General features: G+C 44.1%; 1 protein-coding gene and 1 long non-coding RNA gene across 2 annotated transcripts in view; one reads left to right on the top strand and one right to left on the bottom strand.

Moving 5' to 3' along the window:
* LOC129427289 (protein NLRC3) overlaps positions 1-22,245 on the top strand; it is a 90,455-nt gene that overhangs the window by 34,741 nt on the left and 33,469 nt on the right. Inside the window, exon 6 of the mRNA XM_073875840.1 lies at positions 12,380-12,553. Coding sequence (XP_073731941.1) covers positions 12,380-12,553 — 174 coding nt within the window. The remainder of the gene's footprint in view (positions 1-12,379; positions 12,554-22,245) is intronic.
* Positions 15,992-17,466, bottom strand: LOC141369449 (uncharacterized). Its single transcript, XR_012373150.1, has 2 exons — positions 16,957-17,466; positions 15,992-16,587 (listed from the first exon to the last, which is right to left on the bottom strand). It is a non-coding gene; the product is annotated as an uncharacterized lncRNA (long non-coding RNA).

Here is a 22,245-nt window from a genome sequence, read left to right as displayed (position 1 = left end):
CTTAGTTTTATCAATGAAAGGCTAAAAATAGCGCTGTTCACCGAACGTTCACGCCAGAAGTCAAAAAAGACGTAAAACTTGTGTTTAATACCTCAGATTAGATAAATGTTAGGAGAGAAGGCGGTCACGTGTGGCTGTTCGAACGCATTCAAACACATGTGCGTTACGAAACTCCAATGCGATCCTATCTAACTTGGTTTCGGCCACCTCTTGATGTGGTTAAAAGTGGTCGAAAGTGGACGAGCTCAAAACGTTTTAAACACCATTTACACCTGGCATTAACGTCGTCCACTTGTGATCTGATCGACGAAAACACATGTTAATGCCAAGTGTAAACAGCCTCATAGACGTCCGTTGTAAGAATGGAATGCGGAAGTAACAGCGTGTCATGTAGTGACTCATAGTTCCAAACGCAGCACTGAAGCCCATTCATTTCAATGACACCTGCTGGTAAATCGATGAAAACATGAACTGTTTCTCTTTACATTTTCAGACATTTTATGAATATAGTCAACAGTGATATTTTCTGATCTCTGCTGTAGGTAATGATTATCGTTCATAATAACTAGAAAATTATTTATATTTTAATGAGTTGTGTATAATGTGTGAATAATATAGATTTAATGGTTTAATATTTTATTACTGGTGGCCATCTACTTTATACTTATCTTTTTTTATATATTACGAGTAACACTAGGGGGCAACAGCGACAAGCTAAATGCCTTATAAGAAAGTCACACTGCTTCACAATGCTGCTATGTGTTTCATTGTGTTTGGTAAGTAATACGAGTGATGTATCCTCGAAAATCATGTATGATTATATTAACAATTAATGTGTACTATAAATACAATTAAATATGAATTTAGTGTGTTTCGGTTATGCTTCAGTGTTACAAATAACCGCGTTGGCGATCTTTTTTGTGATTTTAATATAGTAAAAGTGTAGGAATTATGTTTTTAGCAGATTGATAGCCATTTATACAGCCATATTTTTGCTACAAAAATAAATGATAAACTGTGTTGCTGTAGTTGGTATAGATAACGTAGGTTACGCATGTAACCATGGATCTGTGAGACCGAGGGATGACCGTCACTACGGTCTAAAAAGGAATGATCACCTTCGTTCTGCCTATCACCGAGACCATATGTCAACAAAGTCATGTCCATGACCTCCGGAAGCAGAACGACCCGCGTCTATAAATAGCAGAGAATGCTCCCGGTTCAGTCTCCTACCTTGAGCGCCTCAGAATGGTCCGAGCGACAAGGATAGTGACGGTCATCCCTCGGTCTCACAGATCCATGGTTACATGCGTAACCTACGATCTGTTTCGACCTCACTCTGACCGTCACTACGGTCTAAAAAGGGATGACACATACCAACAGAGTCGCGAGGAACCCAGGATCAATTAGAACGTCGCTCAGTCACAGACATGAGGGCAGCGTCGCCGACCGGAGCTGGTCGAGTCACATCCACCCGGTAAATTCTTGTAAAAGTGCATGGCGTAGACCACGAAGCCGCTGCACAGATGTCGCTTGCTGCCACACCCTTGAGGGCAGCCCAAGATGTAGCCATACCCCTAGTAGAATGAGCCCTTGTACCTGTTGGGACCGGTATCCCCTGAGCCTTATAGGCATGGGAAATAACCTCCACCAGCCAATGAGATAGCCTCTGTTTGGAAAGCGGCAGTCCCTGTCTTGCCGCCCCATAACAGACAAACAGTTGAGAGTGCGTTCTTCTTAAAGCCTGTGTACGGATCAGATAGGCTTTCAAGGCCCTGACTGGACACAATGTGCTAAGCTTGTCATGCTCTGCCTGTGAGGCAGCGGAAGGCTGGAATTGGGCCAGCTCCAACACCTTGTTCATGGACTGCTGATCAAGCACTTTTGGCAGGAAAGCTGGATTCGGCCAGAGTGACACGCCAGTGCCCCCTGCCTGCCACCTCAAACAGTCATCACTAACGGAGAGAGCACACAGCTCCCCGACTCGTTTGGTTGAACAGAGAGCCAAGAGAAATGCTGTCTTAAGAGACAAAGACCGTAGATCTGCGTCTGCAATAGGCTCATAAGGACCTTCAGTGAGAGATGTCAGAACTGTAGGCAGGTCCCAGCTTGGTGCCCGCAAAGTGCGACCTGGACGTAACCGGCGGGCTCCCCTTAAGAACCGGCTAATCAGAGGGTGCCTACCCAGGGATGTGTTATCTGCCCCCTGGTGAAAAGCTGAAATGGCCGAAGCATAGACCTTAATCGTACTGGCTGCTTTGCCCAGATCAAAGTGGGACTGCAAGAAGCATAATACTTGTGGCACGGGACAAACCGTTGGCTCGATGCCCAAGCCAAAACACTGGAGGGGGGACAGCGCAGCTGACACCACGTGAGTAAAGACCCTTGGGGCCAGAGAAAGACCAAAGGGAAGGACCTGAAACTGGAATACCCTGCCTTGAAAGGCAAAGCGCAGGAAGGGCCGGTGTTCTGGACAGATTGGGACGTGGAAGTAGGCGTCTTTCAGATCCAGGGACGTGAACCACTCCCCCTGCTGGATAGACTGCATCACCACCCTTGTGTGGACCATTTTGAAGGGTAGCACCCTGAGATATCGGTTCAAGGGCCTGAGGTCGAGAACAGGCCGATGACCGCCATCTTTTTTTGGAACAATAAAGTATTTGGAGTAAAACCCAGTGAGCTGTGCGCTGGGCGGTACTTCTGAGATGGCCCCTTTCAGAAGTAACTCCTGGACCTCTTTGACGAGGACGGACATTAAAACAGGGTCTTTTACGGACGTTATCTTGATCCCTGAAAACGTTGGGGGTCGCCGCCGAAATTGTAATCGGTAGCCGTGAGCCACCGTAGCCACGACCCAAGGGTCTGGCACAATGCCTTCCCAGGAGGTCCGTGACAGCTGGGAAGGACAATCAACGGGCGACCCGGGACTCCTATGCAGGACCGCCACCGCGGCCTGCACCCCTGCCTGTGCCCCGCTGTGGTCCTCGTCGTCCCTTAATTCTGGAATTTGAGGCTGTACGTCGGTCAGGTGCACGAAATTGCCAGTCCCGTGCCTCTGGGTTGTCACCTGCTGATGGAGGCCGGGTAGGCTGCCGCAGCCTATACCTACTGACAGGTGGGCGGCCGGCAGTTGAAGCAGACCTAGAGCAAACCCTCTGGACAGCTTCCCTAGATGCTGCAGTCCGTTCAATCCGATCAAGCACCTCCTGGAATCCAGGGTAAAAGACGTGTCCTGGTACCACAGGGAGGTTGAGTAGCTCCTGTCTGATGGCATCTGGCAGGGAGGTTTGTGCCAGCCAAACTTGTCTGCGACACAGCACTGCAGAGGCCATCGCATCCCCCACGTCACGTGTCAGCTGGGAGTGGGAAGACAGAGCCGCGTCGACCAGGGCCCTGGAATCATGATCGTCTGGGCCCAGTGTCTTCCGTAGAGCCGCCAGGGTGGTGGCTAGAGCGTTACCCATACGGGCCGCTCGAGCTGATGCGTTGAAGGAATTAGTGACCAGACGGTCCGTCTTGGCACACTCCTTGCGAGGGCACCATAGATCGGAGACGTCAATGCAGCCATAGGCGACTCAACTGGTGGCATGTTCCCCAGTCCAGTTTCAACCGGATAACTAGCATTTGCCAGCTGGCGACAACCTGCATTAAACTGGGGCCGTTTCGAATTTGTACCCAATGATGACCTCAGCATTGCAGTATAGTCATCTGCTACAGGTATAGAAGGCCGTGGTTCAGGTCGGGAGATGCCCTCCCAAACACCTCCAGCGGGAGCCGGGGCAGATGTAGGCCCCTGAAGGCCCAAAACCTTGGCAGCGCTCAGTACCCGTGACATCAGGGAACTGACAGGGGCCTCTCCTGGCTCCGTGGAGCCGTCAGCTGGCTCAGCAGAGCTAGAATGTAGCTCCCCTTCGAGGTCGTCGCCACCTGTGGTGTCGTCCACCACTGTGTGTGAAGCGCATAGGGATAACACATCTACATTGTCTTGATGTTCCTCCTCGCCGAAGCTCTCGGGCCTGACTGAGAGGGGATCCTCATGTAATAAGTCCTGTTGGTTACCTTCTAACTTGTCCAACCTCCGTGACAGAGCCTGGAGAGCCGCAAGGATCTCGAGTGACCCCGTGTTGCTGCTTTCTGCCACCATAGCTGAGGCAGGGGGCTTAACAGATTTGGGTGGCTCAACCTGAGTAACTCCATGGGGGAAGTCCCGCTGTCGATCACGCGAACGTGAACGCTTGCGCTTGTGTTTATGCCCATGCCTACTGGAGAGGGACGGCTGGTCAGGGGAGCGCCGCTTCCCGCTCCCTTCCTCACGCACATGGCCGCGCACCTGGCTGGCCCGGCGCCGTCGCTCGTCCCTGGAGAGATCGCAGGCTGCACTACAGGGATTGTCCACGTCTTCCAGCACGTGGGCAGCTCCAAGGCATGTGGGGCACTCCCTGTGCCCATCCCTAGAACTCATGGAGGCGTTGCAGATCCTGCAGTAGTGGGAAGCCATTGCAGCAACACAGAATCCCAATATAATGCCTGGAGTCCTCCTTCAGCAATCCGCCAAGGTAATACGGTGGGCCGCACCAGCGCACGAATGCACTTAGCGGTCGCACACTAGCCCCACCAGCTGCAAACAGGGGTATAGGGTGTGTCAGAGGGGAGTATTGCAGGAAAAAGTGTGATTGTAGCCGCCACTCAAGGCGAAAAAAAGTACCTAAGAGCAGAAAAGCACAGCACACAGTATTATGATGGCCCGCACCGGCGCACGAATGCACTTAGCAGGCACACACTAACCCCTTACCAGCTGTGAACAGGGGTATAGGGTGTGGGGAAATACTGCCACAGCCCGCACCAGCACGTAAACGCACCTAACAGACTGAAATAGTGAACAGGAAACACAATAATAACAGGGCTGTTTATAATGTACTGGAAAAAACAGCCCCCAACCAAATAATTCAACAAAAAATAGCACTAGCAGCAGACACAATATACCAGCTGAAAACAGCAGTAAATACAAACACAGGTAAAATGGCGTCCCACACCAGCGCGCGAACGCACTTAGTGGGCTCGCACAAAGCCCACGGCTGCGAACAGCAGTAGAGGCACACGGATAAACAACTTAAATTACCCGGAAATCTAGTGCATATAAGTTTAAATGAAAGGTATATACCTACAAATAATAAGTCAATACACAAACCACAACAATTCTCGGGGGCACAAGGCACCTGCACTGTTTAGGTAGCGAATTAGTGGAATGCAACAAGAAAATAGTCAGGAATTTCTTACCTGAATACGTAGTCTCTTACTCACGGTCTCGTATGAGGCGATCAAGGTGAGAGACTGAACCGGGAGCATTCTCTGCTATTTATAGACGCGGGTCGTTCTGCTTCCGGAGGTCATGGACATGACTTTGTTGACATATGGTCTCGGTGATAGGCAGAACGAAGGTGATCATTCCTTTTTAGACCGTAGTGACGGTCAGAGTGAGGTCGAAACAGATCCACAGTTATCTTTGGGTCATCATTAACTGTTTATCTTTATTAACTGATTTACTGTATTTCCATCACTCCCTAGTAAAAAAAAAAACGTTATAAACATAGTAAGTATAGTGATCAATTCACATTACAAGGTAATATTTACCTAAAATAGCTGAAAACCTATGCAAACAGATTGACAGCCCTGCTTGGTTAGGAACTGTAGAACGTTACATGAATCACGTGCCCGCGCGGCGGCGAGATCAAAGCGTTTCGTAACTCTCTCTTTATATGACTCTGGTATCTGTGATATATTCCGGTAAATGTTTGAAATTGGAGCGTTTCACTAACACAAGCTACTTCCTGGTTGCGGTGTTAGATGGGTAATGTAGTCAATCACTTGGTAATGGATTGCTATGTACAGCGTCGCTATTTAAAACTACACTCACTGCATTCACTTTAGATTAACTTACACCTTTGTGATTATTATTATTATATATATAATAATATTATATTGGTTTAATGTGTAACATTAACATTGATGTATATTTGATGTGGTTTACATTGATTTGCATTTCTGTGTTTAGAGATGTGCTTTATTCAGTTGTTCAGTTTTAAACCAAGTATATTATAATATCTATAATACTAAATACTGATTTTCTATATTGACATTTATATTTTATTCATATTAGTATATTTATAATGTATTGTATATTATGTATGTCAATATTGTTATTTATACTATAGCCTTTCTATTTCTAGTTTATAACCTGCTATTTATGGACAAATTAGCTGTTTGTAAAAATCATTCAGTTCAAATAAAAAACCACAACGAGTCAACCTGTCCTCTCCTGATGCCCCGTTCGGTGGGGAGATTCTTAAAGAACCGAACACTTATCATGGTTTTACTACAGAGAAAATTACATTGCTGTTGAACATTCCTACAAGGCTCATTATGCAACTGAGACTTTTGCCATTAATATGTTTTAAGCAACTGAAAAAAGCACAAATGTCAGTGCATGTCAAAACTTCCCCAGGGCCCTAAAAACCCCTTAGACCCCAGAGGGTTAACTCCTCAAAGCTCTTCTCACACTGTGCACTCCAGGCATTGGCAAACACCAAGCAGGCATTTTTCTTAGGTTTCCCTTGCGACTAGAGAACTCCACTACCAGTTTATGCAGAGGGACTGCAATTTTAGCAAACCCCTTATTTTCTCTAAGGCTGCGTCCGAAAACTCTAAATTGCTGCTTTCTGAGGCAGCTTTCCAAGGCAGCAAGGCATCAAGGCATGTCCGAATTCAATGTTTGGTTTACTTCCCGTCTCCTGAGATACCTATGCGTGGACGTACATTAAGAATGTGATTGGTCGAGTCCGGTCGAGTTCGAAAAAATAAAATGGCGGCCAAGGACGCGACTGACCACCAATTTAGTGTAAATAAAGGTATATTTTCACTTTTTACATCTTTTAATTGCATTTCTAGCGAGAAATTAGTATTGTAGTTTTCAAATATGTAATTAGTTATCACAAAGGCGCTCTCTGTTTAAATTTCAAACACGCTGCCTTAGAAGTGTGTCCGAAAGTCTTTCACTGAGCTACCTTCATGCCTCCGAAGTCATTTCCTCATGAGGCAGCGAGGCAATGAGTCACTGCCTTGAGTTTTCGGACGCAGCATATATCAGTGGTTCTCAAACTTTTTCTGTGTGGGCCCCCCTTATGTACAGTGCATTCCTTCGCAGCCCCCCCAAAGAAAATGTATGACAAAAAACTGTTCTAAAATGTAACATTTTAATTAAACAAAACATATTAAGTTATACCAAGTAATGCTGTTGGTTAGTAGCCTTATTTTTTAGGTTTAATTACACAGAATTCATGATAAATAAATGTATTTTATAAAATGTCATAAAACTGGGCTCCGGACCCCAGTTTGAGAACCACTGCTCTATATAACCTATATAAGGAATAGACAACTCATTGGCAGCCCTAAGCTGCAACCATTGACGGATCTTAAAGGATTAGTCCATTTTCTTAAAAGAAAAATCCAGATAATTTACTCACCACCATGTCATCCAAAATGTTGATGTCTTTCAGTCGAGAAGAAATTGTGTTTTTTGAAGAAAACATTGCAGAATTTTTCTAATTTTAATGGACTTTAATAGAACCCAACATTTAATACTTAACTCAACACTTAACAGTTTTTTTTCAACCAAGTTTCAAAGGACTATAAAAAATCCCAAACAAGGCATAAGGGTCTTATCTAGCGAAACGATTGTCATTTTTGACAATAAAAAAACAAATATACACTTTTAAAGCACAATTTCTCGTCGTGTAGATCCGGTCGTGATGCGCCAGCTGACCCCACTACGTCACTGCAATACGTCATGAGGTCAAGAGGTCACAGAGGACGAACGCGGAACTCCGCCCCAGGGTTTACAAGCGTCTTGAAAGAGGACCGTTCCTACGTTGTTGTATGTCAACTGATAGTAATTAATGTCTTTGTGGCAGTTTATTGTTTAAAATGGTCCGCAAATGTGCGTTTATATATATGTATATATATAACACGTGACCTCCCTACGTCACTGCGCATTTACGTTAGGTCGCGCTGGACCGGACCTTGACGAAAAGTTGTGGTCTAAAAGTACATCTTTTTTATTTTTCTTGTCAAAAATGACAATCGTTTCACTAGATAAGACCCTTATGCCTCGTTTGGGATTGTTTATAGTCCTTTGAAACTCCGTTGAAAAAAACTAAGTGTTGAGTTAAAGGAATAGTCTACTCATTTTCAATATTAAAATATGTTGTTACCTTAACTTAGAATTGTTGATACATCCCTCTATCATCTGTGTGCGTGCACGTAAGCGCTGGAGCGCGCTGCGACGCTTCGATAGCATTTAGCTTAGCCCCATTCATTCAATGGTACCATTTAGAGATAAAGTTAGAAGTGACCAAACACATCAACGTTTTTCCTATTTAAGACGAGTAGTTATACGAGCAAGTTTGGTGGTACAAAATAAAACGTAGCGCTTTTCTAAGCAGATTTAAAAGAGGAACTATATTTTATGGCGTAATAGCACATTTGGGAGTACTTGGACTCGCCTGAAAAGTCCGCTCCCCTTCTCCCTCTCATAATGGGAGAGGGAGGGTGTTACTGCGCCGAGTCGAAGTACTCCCATAAGTGCTATTACGCCATAAAATATAGTTCCTCTTTTAAATCCACTTAGAAAAGCGCTACGTTTTATTTTGTACCACCAAACTTGCTCGTATAACTACTCGTCTTAAATAGGAAAAACGTTGATGTGTTTGGTCACTTCTAACTTTATCTCTAAATGGTACCATTGAATGAATGGGGCTAAGCTAAATGCTATCGAAGCGTCGCAGCGCGCTCCAGCGCTTACGTGCACGCACACAGATGATAGAGGGATGTATCAACAATTCTTAGTTAAGGTAATAACATATTTTAATATTGAAAATGAGTAGACTATTCCTTTAAGTATTAAATGTTGGGTTCTATTAAAGTCCATTAAAATTAGAAAAATTCTGCAATGTTTTCTTCAAAAAACATAATTTCTTCTGGACTGAACAAAGAAAGACATCAACATTTTGGATGACATGGTGGTGAGTAAATTATCTGGATTTTTCTTTTAAGAAAATGGAATATTCCTTTAAGATGCTCTTGGTTCCATGGCTCAAAATATTCACGGAAACAACATTCTGTGATGGTAGAAACCATTTTTTGACATCTCCTACACGCAATAGAATCATTACGAACAGGATGAGCATTATGCAATGGTTCGTGTAACAATGCAACGTTTTTAGCAAGCTGAGTTAACCCTCTGGGGTCTAAGGGGTTTTTAGGGCCCTGGGGAAGTTTTGACATGCACTGACATTTGCGCTTTTTTCAGTTGCTTAAAAACAAAATAATGGCAAAAGTATCATAACACTGTATTCAGCACAAACTGGGCTACAATATTATAGTATCAACATGTATGTACATGTTGGTATTTTTGAGAGAAAAATGCTTGTGCATGGTTTTTGAAAAAGCAAAATTTTTAAGTCACTGATATAAGCCCACAAAACTCATTCTAAATATGTTTTCCCAAGACTTTTCAAAACAGGATCTAGTAGTCTAGAGTTTTTTCTTCAAAATGATGTGAAAATCATTCGGCCTACTCATTCACATAAAACAATATATTGATTTACAATTTCTAAGACATGGGAAAGGCCGTATGCATGGAGGCGGGAAAGCTCCTGAATAATCAGTGATTGACAGCTGAGAAACAAAAGAGTTGCATAATGAGCCACATAATGAGGCTTGTGGGGATGTTCAACAGGAATGTAACTTTCTCTGTAGTAAAACCATAAGGTTTACTTGGGAATTTATAACAATAATTAAATAGAATAATTTCAATAGAATGTAAACACACACCCACACACACACACACACACACACACACACACACACACACACACACACACGCACACACACACACACACACACACACACACATTCTGGTTTCCATGTTTTGTGGGGACATTCCATAGACGTAATGCATTTGATACCGTACAAACTGTATATTCTATTCCCCTTACCTACCCCATTCCCTAATCCCAACCATCACAGAAACTCTTCTCCTACTTCACATTTTCAAGAAACATCATTTTGTTTGATTTATAAGCTTATTTCCTCATGTCCCCACAAGGTCATAAAAACACTGGTATTCCTATATTTGTGGGGACAATTGGTCCCCACAACGTGATAATTACCAGGTACACACACACACACACACACATACACACACACACACACACACACACACACACACACACACACACACACACACACACACACACACACACACACACACAATAATATGCTTTTATTATGGATAAAACTCCATATAACTCAATGTACAAGCTAGAAATTAAGCTCTGTTTTTGCACAGGTCTACTAAAGGGTTAACAGTGTAATTATTACCTCTTTGCAAAAGGAAAAACCATCAACATTTAAAATATAAAAATAAGGTGTCATGGCTCTGCAAAAATGTGGTTATAATTGAAGTCAATGGGACAAAAACAGCCACAAACAATAAATGAGGGAGAAAAAAACTGATGCTACACAAAAACTAAAAATGCATCAAAGCCAATGTTTTTACTAATCTTTGACATGCCCAAGACAGTCCACCAGTGTTCGAATTATGTCAAAGCTTATTGGGGGGGGGGGTCCTCTAGCTAAGCCCCACCTCGACCAAGCCCCACCCCCCCCTCTTTATAGGGTCGCTGTAATTTGACAAAGTAATGGCGCTTTTCCATTGCATAGTACCCCATGGTTTGGTTTAGTTTGGGTCGGGTCAGCTTACTTTTGGGAGCTTTTCCATTAGGTGCAGTACGTGGTACCCGGTACTTTTTTTCGTACCACCTCGGTTGGGGTTCCAAGCAACCCGAGCTGATACCAAACATGACGCGAAAACACAGTAGATCACTGATTGGTCTGAAAGAAACGTCACTAACAGCGTCATCGTTATAATGTTAGCTTTACCTTTAGTGCTAGCTTGCGCTCTCTCGAGCAAACATGTTGTCATCTGTGCTCTGCTATATAAGTTCCCAAACTCCCTTTTAGCGATGAAAAACATCAACAGGTTGAGAATCCGGGACACCATAAAAGTTTTTTCCAGACTTGCAGTTTGTGGCAGAACATTCGCGACGAGCACATCCGCATTATATATGCTTAAATGCAACTTCAGTGAGGCTCAGCGGAGCGCCGCCGACTGACGCCTCGGGTGTCTGAACAGAAACTGTCATGTGAGACAGAGGTAGTGATAAACGCGATGTGCAAACATCTATTTAATTGAGCACGAGGCGACACAATCGCTGGACAAAGATGAACTTATCAGGGAATTCTCAGCACTCAAAGAAAGAAGGGTGGATTTCTAAAAAGGGCTCAGGTGAAATCTACGCTCGCAACCAGGTGAGCTGTCTATGGTGCTGAAAAAACGCGGAGCCCATCGTTATTTGAAGAGTTTCGTTGCAAAACGAGATAAATCCGTTTTTTTATTGTTCAGAAATCTCGTTTTTTAGTTATGCATTCCAATTAATATAAACTCAACTGCAGTTGGTTTGTTTTGATTTAAACCTTCATAACTTAAAAATACAGCTAAGTAGCACCATAAAACAAAATAATAACATGATAACATAATAATAAACATGTTTAGATAAAAATGTAAAAAAATGGATTTATCTCGTTTTGCAACGAAACTCTTCATTTATAAGTTCGGTTCAGTGTCAGACACTTTTTCTTTGCCTTTTGTTAAATAATTCAAGTTGAGGGGATGTTTGAGTTGTTTTTTTTTAAAGTCAGCCCAGACAGCTGAAAATATACTGCACAAATCAATTAAGCAGAGAATTTAGCGTCCATTAAAGGGGAGGCACCTATAATTGTATAGTTTTAATTAAATAAGGTTGGATCATTTCTGTTGAGCTGCCTGTTCGTGAAGCTGAAAGTGCACGTAATAAAATAATATACTATTGATGCAAACCAACAGGAATCCTTGCTTTTTGCTCTTTATGCTTATGTTTTATGTGGGTAGGGCCCCCTATTAGTTATTGAAACGGGCCACCAGATGCTTAAGGCCGGCTCTGCGCGCAAATGCTCGCACGGATTTATATAGCCTACGTACAGAATAGTTATCTAACAGGTTAGCAACTATGGTTTTGGGAATCACATCTCAGATCAGTGAAAAGATATCACATCACATTTTAATAGTGCAATCTAGTGTTGTGTTATCAAAGGTTTAGTTTTGTTTGAAAGACTATGTGAAGTTTTTTTTTTCAACAATAACTCAAAACTCTTCAGTGTTATTAGGTAGCTTCAGCATCAGAGATCTCTGCCTAAGATCTTGTTTTTCATTTGTCTTTTACAGATTGTGTAATTGTTTTATCACAGATGAAGGTTGTGCTGCTTTGTCTTCAGCTCTGAGATCAAACCGATCACAACTGAGAGATCTAAACCTGAGCTGGAATGATCTAAGAGATTTAGGAGTGAAGCTGATCTCTTATGGACTGAACAATCCTCACTGTAAACTGGAGCTACTAAAGTAAGATTGTGATCTGATGCTTAAAAAAGAAATCAAATATAGATTATAGTGAGACTATAAAGAGATCATAACATCTGTAATCGGCTTATAGTATTTTAAATCTCAATAATGACGTTCATCATGGCACTTTTAGGGGAATGGTCTACTCATTTTCAATATTGAACTGTGTTGTTGCCTTGGCTGGGAGTTGTTGATGCATCCCTCTGTCACCTGTGTGTGTGCACGTAAGCGCTGGGGCGCGCTGCGACACTTCGATAGCATTTAGCTTAGCCCCATTCATTCAATGGTATCAAACAGAGATAAAGTTAGAAGTGACCAAACACATCAACGTTTTTCCTATTTAAGACGAGTAGTTATACGAGCAAGTTTGGTGGTAAAAAACAAAACGTAGCGCTTTTCTAAGCGGATTTGAAAGAGGAACTATATTGTATGGCGTAATAGCACTTATGGGAGTACTTCGACTCGGCGCAGTAACACCCTCCCTCTCCCATTATGAGAGGGAGAAGGGGAGCGGACTTTTCAGGCGAGTCGAAGTTCTCCCAAAAGTGCAATTACGCCATAAAATATAGTTCCTCTTTTAAATCCGCTTGGAAAGGCGCTGCGTTTTGTTTTGTGCCACCAAACTTGCTCGTATAACTACTCGTCTTAAATAGGAAAAACGTTGATGTGTTTGGTCACTTCTAACTTTATCTCTGTTTGATACCATTGAATGAATGGGGCTAAGCTAAATGCTATCGAAGTGTCGCAGCGCGCTCCAGCGCTTACGTGCACGCACACAGATGACAGAGGGATGCACCAACAACTCTTGGTTGGGGTAGTAACATAGTTTGATGTTGAAAATGAGTAGACTATTCCTTTAAGAGATATTTCATAATTTAGAAAGGTGTGCATCAGGCTATGCAGAGCTACGTACATCCTATGCATAGCCTATGGTATAGAACCTACACGCGACTTCAGTATAAATTACGTATTAGACTGAGTAATTTTGCTTACCACCACAGGTGGCAGACCAGCTACAGTGGCAAGAAAAAGTATGTGAACCCCTAGGAATAAACTGGTTTTCTACAGTGATTTGCCATAGAGTGTGGTCTGGTCCTCATCTGGGTCACAGCAATACACGGGCACGATGGGCATAGGGTGGCAACACACGGATAATTCTAGTTTCTTGTGTAGTTCTGAATCAGACCTGCGCATCGTTCAGAAGCAATTTTTGCTCATTCCCCTTTACAAAACCGTTTTAACTCAGACACATTTGTAGGATGTCTGGTGTAAACTGCTCTCTTGAGGTCATTCCACATTTTAAGGTCTGGGCTTTGACTAGGCCACTCCAAATGGCACATTTTGTTTTTCTTAAGCCAGTCTGTAGTGGATTTACTACAATGCTTAAGGTCATTGTCCTGTTGCATCAACTAACTTCTACTGAGCTTCAACTGGTGGACAGCCACCATGACATTATCCTGTAGGATTTTTTTTAACTTAATAATTAATTTTACCCTTGATGATGGCAAGTGGTCCAGGCCATGAGGCAGCAAAGCAAGCCCAAATCATGATGTTCCCTCCACCATACTTCACTGTTGGGATGATGTTTTGATGTTGGTAAGCTGTGCCCATTTTGCGCCATAACATTTTTCCCAAAAAATTCAACTTTTTTTCATCAATCCATAAAATATTTTCCAAGCAGCACTGGGGTTTGCTCTTTTTTGCAAACTTCAGGCTTACAGCAATGTTTTTCGGGAGAGCAGCGGCTTCCTCCATGGTGTACTGTCGTAGACACCGTGCCTGTCCAAAGACTTGCGTATGGTAGACTCAGGAACAGAGCTGTGTGCCTGTTCCAATGATGTCTTCAAGCCTTTAGCTGTTACTCGTGGGTTCTTCTTTACTTCATTGAGTATTCTGCATGGTGTCTTAGGAGTCATCTTGACTGTGTGCCCACTTCTAGGAAGGATAGCTACAGTATTTAACTGTCTCCATTTATAGAGAATTTGTCTAAGTGTAGACTGACGGAGGTCTAATCATTTTGAGATTGTTTTGTATCCCTTTTCAGCCTTATGGAGTGCTCTCTTGATCAGATATCTTTATAGGAGCATGGTTCAGAAGAGCTGATGCTTCTTAAGGACAGCAATCTTAAAATGTGTGAGTGTCTTAATATCAATCAAAGTTGCACTAAACCACACATTTAAACTCATTTTATTAATTGGACTCCAGTTTGCCAGCTTCTGACAAAAAAGCTTTCAATAAAGTAATTAGTCCATGGGCTCACTTACATTTTCCTCCAGCACTGTGAATGTTTAATGGGTGTTTCCAAAAAAGACACGGGAAACTGGAATTGTTTGTGTCTTGTGGGCTTGTGCACATCGTGTTTGTTTGTTGTTGTGACCTGGATGGGGATCAGATAACATTTTATGAGGCTTGGAAACAGCTTTCCAGCCCGTCGCATTGGCTTTTACGCACAATCCCTCTCGGCTACGCAATTCAGTTAGCCCAGCTCCTCGCTTCGAAAGCTGGCGAAGGACATGATCGAGCCAGTCCCTTCAGCCGAGATAAGGTCAGGGTTTTACAGCCCTTACTTCATTGTACCCAAAAAAGCGGCGGGATGCGACCGATCCTGGACCTGCGTGTACTGAGTCAAGCACTTTAGAATGCTGTTCAAAAATGCATATTTCAATGCATTCGCCCACAGCATTGGTTTGCAGTCAACGGCCTGAAGGACGCGTACTTTCATGTCTCCGTACTTCCCCAATACAGAACGTTTCTTCATGGTGTTCGAGGGGCGGGCATATCAGTACAAGTCTTCGGGCTTCTTTCTCTCTCCGTGTCTTCACGCAAGTCACGGAGGGGGCTTTAAGACCCCTGAGAGAGAGAGTGGTGTTCGCATCCTGGCGTATCTCGACGACTAACTCATTATAACACAATCTCGTCAGATGCTTTGCACTCACATAGATCGTGTGCTCCAGGGACGTCACTAGGATTGGAAGACAGGGGGGGCTCAGCCCACAGAGTATTTGTAACTTGTGTTTGCAAAATTTTTGCACTCACATCTGAGCTACAATTATGTCAACAACCAGTCAAGAAACCAAGATGTTAACAAGTAAAACATGACAGACATATCCTCGTCTTCCATTTCTACTCGGTTAAATAAAAGTTACTGCAATGTTAGCTTTTAGACACATCAAAGCTGCATGGGGGAATTTAGGCCAGACTTTGCTCCTGATTAGTTATTCTCTAAGCAATGACTTAAATGCTATCTGTATGCTTTTGTAACTGTATGATAAAGTAATAGCATACTATATCTAATTTCTATATTAAGTTGTCCACACACAGAATGCTATGGTGGATAGGTTCAATCAGAGTGCAATTTTGTTTGACTTGCATACAGTTTAACCCAAGAACTAGAGTTTTAAAGTCATAGTGATATTTGACAACACACAGGTTTGAGCATTTCTCAATTAAAGATGATTTATTCTGCCAAATGAATACAATGTATAATATAAATCAACAACAAAAAGGCAGTATTTTACCAGGTAAGCTATTGATATGGATCCTTTTTAAAGTGGATACTGTATAAATACAATAACCTGATGGCGGAAGGAATAAAAGATTTGGAGTAATGATTACTGTATAATATACTGTATGACTGCTTTCATTTTTGTTTCACATGTGTATCTGTGGAGAGTGTGGGCATTTACTTATCTTTAGCCTACTTTTAGGTAACATCTACGTATTTAATATTTAATTTATCACATTATATGATTAAAATAGGCCTAGGCCTATCTCAGGCCTAGTTAGAATATAGCTAGCATAAATAAATATAATGAAAAAAAATTTAGTGTATATGCATAGTGCCTAGACCTGCCAACAAATGCTTATTGTTATAAGAAATTCAAGAAAAGAAAAGAAAAACTATCCTTAGACCTATAGACCATTACTGACCTCAATCACACCGGGTCCGGCTCCCTCAGAATCAACTGGCCTGCCAATCTCCTGCAGCTGCTTCTCTTTCTCTCTCCTAAAATATTTTCTAATATCCATCTCATCTGCTCAATGAATTGAAGGATACAACAGTATTGCATTAACAGGGACCCTATGATGACATTTAGTTTTCAGTGACAACAATGGGGGGATTGATACTGTTGAATATGCCTCTTTTAGAGATATTTTATTTTAGAGATATTTTATTTTAAAGATTATTAGGCCTATATTGTTGGCAAAGAATAAAGAGTTGTGATTAGATTGCTAAGTTAACAATTTCTTGTATTTTGCTTGTGCAAGACTAAAGTTTTTCATGACATAGCAAACCAAAATATTCCCATTCCTTTACCTCAAGAAAACGTAGCTAAAGGTAAGCAGCCAGCAGGTAATTAAAAACAACTTACAATTTCACTCCTCCATATCACGACACTTACCAATCTTTATTTTACCATTAGCGTGCGTACTAGCGTGTGTATTAGTGATGGGCAGTCCGGCTCTTTCCATTGATTCGGCTCTTTCGGTTCAAGCGCTGGCTCTACATTTTAGTGATGGCAGTCCGGCTCTTTTCATAGATTCGGCTCTTCTGGCTCGGCTCCCTTAGAAGAGCCGGCTCCCCTGCATGCGTCTGAAGATTCGGCTCTGCTCGTTCGCTACAAAGAATCAGCTCTTAGAGCCGCTCGTTCGCGAACGACCCATCACTAATACAGGCAACCGGAAGCGATCGCCGTTTTCCGGTTTGGTCACTTGACGTTCGACATCTAGCGTATTCTGTCCGACTTGTCAGATGTTTTTTTGTAGCTGGATATATAACATTTGTTGAGTCTAAATATTAATGAGGAAACGGTTTTTGATAAATCAAATTTTACTGTTCTTATAATCATTTAGGGGGGCTTAGGAACATTTTGGGGTAGCTTCAGCCCCCCTAAAATAGGCCTAACGACGTCCCTGGTGTGCTCAAACACCTTGCCTGTCTCGGTCTTCAGGTCAACTGAGAGAAGAGCAAACTGCCCGTGCAAAGGATCTCTTTTCTCGGTAAAGAACTGGACTCGGTCGGTCTAACAGCACGTCTAACGGATGTGCGTGTCCAGTCCATTCTGACTTGCTTGGATACGTTCAAAGACAAGACAGCGGTCCCACTATGAACAATTTCAGAGGCTCCTGGGCCATATGGCAGTAGCGGCGGCTGTGACACTGCTCGGTCTGCTCCATATGGGACCGCTTCAGCATTGGCTTTATGACCGAGTCCCAAGGAGAGTGTGGCTCAGCGGTTCCTTTTCAAGGAACTCGAGCTGCGTTGCCATAGCAACGCTTTGGGGAATGCCTTGGCATGACTGATCTGAAGCACGTGTAAAACATAAACAATGATGAGATAATTGGATACTGACCGTGATGCCATGCGGTATAAGAAGGCATCCCATACAAACACACTCGCTTTTAGTGCCTCAGCAAGTGACTGCGTGTATGTTTAACACTATCTGAAGTATGTCAAAGAAGTTTAAGTTGTGCGTACCTCCCTGTCTGTGTTACATCACGGACACACACAGCCTCTGTGTTAAATGCCTTGGAGCGCAGAATGCACAGTTTGGTCTTGAGGGATCTGACTGTGTGCATTGTGAACAGCTTCCCATGCACGTGTTGTTTTCTCGCCTCTCACTCTTCGAGAAGGGTGCTCAGGCTCGCGCCCCTCACGGCTCCGGTCCTGCTTCTGTTGAGGCAGAACGGTGACTGCACTCATGCTGGTGGCTCATGGATGCCCAGATTTGTCCCTCGGGTCTCTTCGGCAACGTTGTTAATTCCGTGGTCGAGAGATTCCAGGAGACGCAGAGACAGGCTGCGGCTTTTAGAAGATGTCTCCCTCATCGAGATCGCTATGAGCCTGTTGGGCGTGCACTGCCCCAACCATCCTGTAGTTACTCATACAGAGATCGTCAGAAACAAAGTGTATTGTCTCGTGCTCCGGATCTGAGACACGTCATACAAGCGAGGAAGGCTTCGGCGAAGAAGCAATCCTAGTATCAGACATAGCGGGGGCTCCCCCTGCCGGGGCAGAGTGGTATGCACCTCAGTCTATGGTGCCCGATGTGTCTTGGTGCCCCCTGCGCATCATGACACCAGCTCTACCCCACGTAGTGCGGCAGGGCAGAGTGGTCTACATTACACAAAGTACTCAAAGCACACCAGAGACCAGTCTCGAGCGACTGGTTCCTTTGGTAAATTACATTGCAGCATTGGAAAAGCTGCCCAATGTATCAAAATGGGTAATACGCACAATCGAGCATGGGTATGCTATTCAGTTTCAATGTCACCCACCTCGGTTTTCTGGCGTGCTGCCCATAGAGGTGCGACCCGAGCAGGCTCTAATTCTAGAACAAGAAGTAAACTCACTCTTGTGCAAGGGGGCTGTAGAGACTATTCCTCCACACGAGAGAGACACAGGGTTCTACAGCAACTATTTTATTGTCCCAAAGAAGGATGGCGGGTTACGTCCCATTCTGGATCTCAGAGAATTAAACCGCCCAGTTATGCGGTTAAAATTCAAAATGTTGACACTAAAGCACATTGTCAAACAAATAAGGTCGGGCAACTGGTTTGTCACCATAGACCTCAAAGATGCGTATTTCCACATTTCCATCCTTCACCAACACAGGAAATTCCTGAGGTTTGCGTATCAGGGCACAGCATACCAGTATCGGGTTCTTCCATTCTGCCTGGCGTTATCACCCCACACATTCACAAAATATGTGGATGCAGCTTTAACCCCCCTGCGTTCGCATATTAAATTATATAGACGATTGGCTCGTTCTGGCGGAGTCAGAACAGATAGCATTTCAGCATTGAGATGTTGTTCTTGCTCAATACCAAAAAGAGTGTGCTTTCTCCTGTTCAGAGAACCACTTATTTGAGTGTGATTTGGGATGCCACGACAATGCAGGTGCAGCTTTTGCCTGCACATATTGATGCCATCATAACAGCCACGAGAGTGTTAAAGCTGGGCCTGCTGTGCGTGGTGAAGCAGTTTCAGAGACTGCTAGGTCTTATGGCAACCGCGTCCAGTGTTATCCCCACTGGTCTGCTGCACATGAGACCTCTACAGTGGTGGCTAAAGACGAAGGGCTTTTCCTCGAAGGGGAACCCCTTTCATATGATCAAAGTCACGCACCGTTGTCTGCATGCTCTGGTGATGTGGAAAAAGCCAGTGTTTTTGTCCCAAGATCCTGTGCTGGGAGCGCGTTGTCGGCATGTGACAATGACAACAGACGCGTCTCTCACAGGTTGGGGTGCGATTATGAAAGGCCGTCAGGGTCAAAATCGCTGGAAACCACATCATCGGCTATGGCACATTAATTGCCTGTAAATGATGGCAGTATGGTTTGGACTCGGGCATTTCCTTTCAGACCTGAGGGGTCATCATTTTCTTGTTCGGACATACAACACATTTGTGGTCTCTTACATAAATCACCAAGGAGGTCTACAGGTGGTGAACCACATCTGGACAGTATTTGGACGTGCAGAGGTAGATCTGTTTGCATCCCAGTACACCACACATTGCCCTCTGTGGTTCTCCCTGAGGCATCCGGCTCCACTGGGTTTGGATGCCATGGTGCAGACGTGGCCAAACTATGTCTGTATGCCTTCCCCCTGGTCACGTTGATCCCGGGAGTTCTGGAGAGAGTTCGCCAGGACAGGGTCCAGCTCTTATTAGTAGCCCCCTTCTGGCCAGCCCAAGTATGGTTCTTAGACCTCATGTCACTTCTGGAAAGCCACCCGTGGGAGATTCCTATCAGGAGGGACCTTCTGTCTCAAGTAGGGGGTGCAGTCTTCCACCCCCGTCCAGAGATGTGGAAACTGTGGGTCTGGTCGCTGAGGGGGCCAGGCTCATAGACTCAGGTCTCCCAGCTGAGGTTGTGGAGACCATTCTTAACTCCAGAGCTCCCTCCACAAGGAAACTTTATTCCCTTAACTCTTTCCCCGCCATTGACGAGATATCTCGTCAATTAAGAGAAAACGCTTCCCCGCCAATGACGAGATTTTCCGTCTTTCCGCAATACCGCTATTATCCACCAGGTGGCGCCCTTCCGCAACTTTTTAAAACCAGAAGTATTGCCCTATGACAAGCTGCTGCATGTCCGTGTATGTTTTAAAGATCGCTCTGAATGGGATCTCTATGAAAAGTCAGTCAGAAAAATGGAATTATCTCTGCGTTTTGCTCAAAATGTGGTGTTTTTGCAGAAATCTACCCATATTCAAAAGCTGATTACAAAAGAACTACTAAAGGTAGGATGAAACGGTTTTTTTTTGTTTGAAAGCAGAGGGTCTGTTCTTTCATTTGGTATATTGTATGTTTATATATTTGAAGAACTTTTTTAAAAAATGCTGGCGGTGAAACAGTTAAGTGGAAAACTTTCACCTCTTGGTGCTCAGCTCATCTGACAGACCCAGTCAACTGCCCCGTCGACGTGGTGCTGAGGTTTCTGCAGGAGCGTTTCTCTGATGGATTAACTCCTTCCACCCTTAAGGTTTATGTGGCAGCAGTTTCTGCCTACCATACTCCTGTGGAAGGCTCGTCAGTGGGTAGACACCCATTAGTGGCTCGCTTCCTTCTTGGGACTCGCAGGTTGCAACCTGTTAGTTGCTCCAGGGTGCCCACTTGGGACCTAGTGGTCATACTGGAAGGGCTCTCGTTGGCTCCGTTTGAGCCACTTGAGACTTCGCCAGGTTTCTGACCTTTAAGACTGTGTTCCTTCTGGCTATTACTTCCTTAAAGCGAGTGGGAGACCTTCAGGCCCTGTCGGTATCCCCTACATGTCTTGAGTTTGCACCAGGGATGGCTAAGGCTTTCCTACACCCAAGGCCATGTTATATTACCAAGGTGCTGAACAATGTGCAGAGGGCCATGGTTCGTTCTGCAGGCCCTTTGTCCTACCCCATTCAGGAGTGTGGACCAGGAAAAGCTGAATTTGGTGTGTTCTGTGCGAGCACTGGACACATACGTTCACAGGACTGCTCAGTGGAAGTCCGAGCAGCTATTTGTGTGCTTTGGTTCACCCAGAGAAGGTTTACTGGCGACCAAGCAGACTTTGAGCAGATGGATAGTGGATGCTATCTCACTGGCTTATAAACATCAGGGTATACCCTCACCTGTCGCTGTGAGAGCCCACTCTACCCGGGGTATGGCTGCCTCTAAGGCCTTAGGGTCAGGAGCTTCACTCCTGGACGTATGTGATGCGGCGGTTGATCTTCACCGCTCACCTTCGTCAGGTTTTATGATTTAGACCTAGACCCCTCTTTAGGGTCCCAGTTTTTTTTGCCTTGACTGTTTTCAATTATACACGCTACAGGAATTTGGGTTTATGGAAGCGTGGGCATCTCGTTCCCCAAAGTGTTGCTATGGCGACGCAGCTCGAGTTCTTTGAAAGGGAACGTCTCAGGTTACGTATATAACCCTGGTTCCCTGAGAAGGGAACGAGACGCTGCGTCTCCATGCCATACTCCCTGCATCCCTGTAGGCACTTGCTTCGGCACTTGGTAGTGAGTGTGTTTGTATGGGATGCCGCCTTGTAACCCTGGTCCACACAGCATCCCGCTCAGTATCTAATTATCTCATCATTGTTTATGTTTTACACGTGCTTCAGATCAGTCACGCCGAGGTGTTCCCCAAAGCGTTGCTATGGCGATGCAGTGTCTTGTTCCCTACATATGTAACCTGAGACGTTTACTTAGGG

Source organism: Misgurnus anguillicaudatus, chromosome 14 (assembly GCF_027580225.2).
Source record: "Misgurnus anguillicaudatus chromosome 14, ASM2758022v2, whole genome shotgun sequence".
NCBI lineage: Eukaryota > Metazoa > Chordata > Actinopteri > Cypriniformes > Cobitidae > Misgurnus > Misgurnus anguillicaudatus.
Note: the sequence above shows the minus strand (reverse complement) of the source record. Positions and strands in the feature narration are given on the sequence as shown.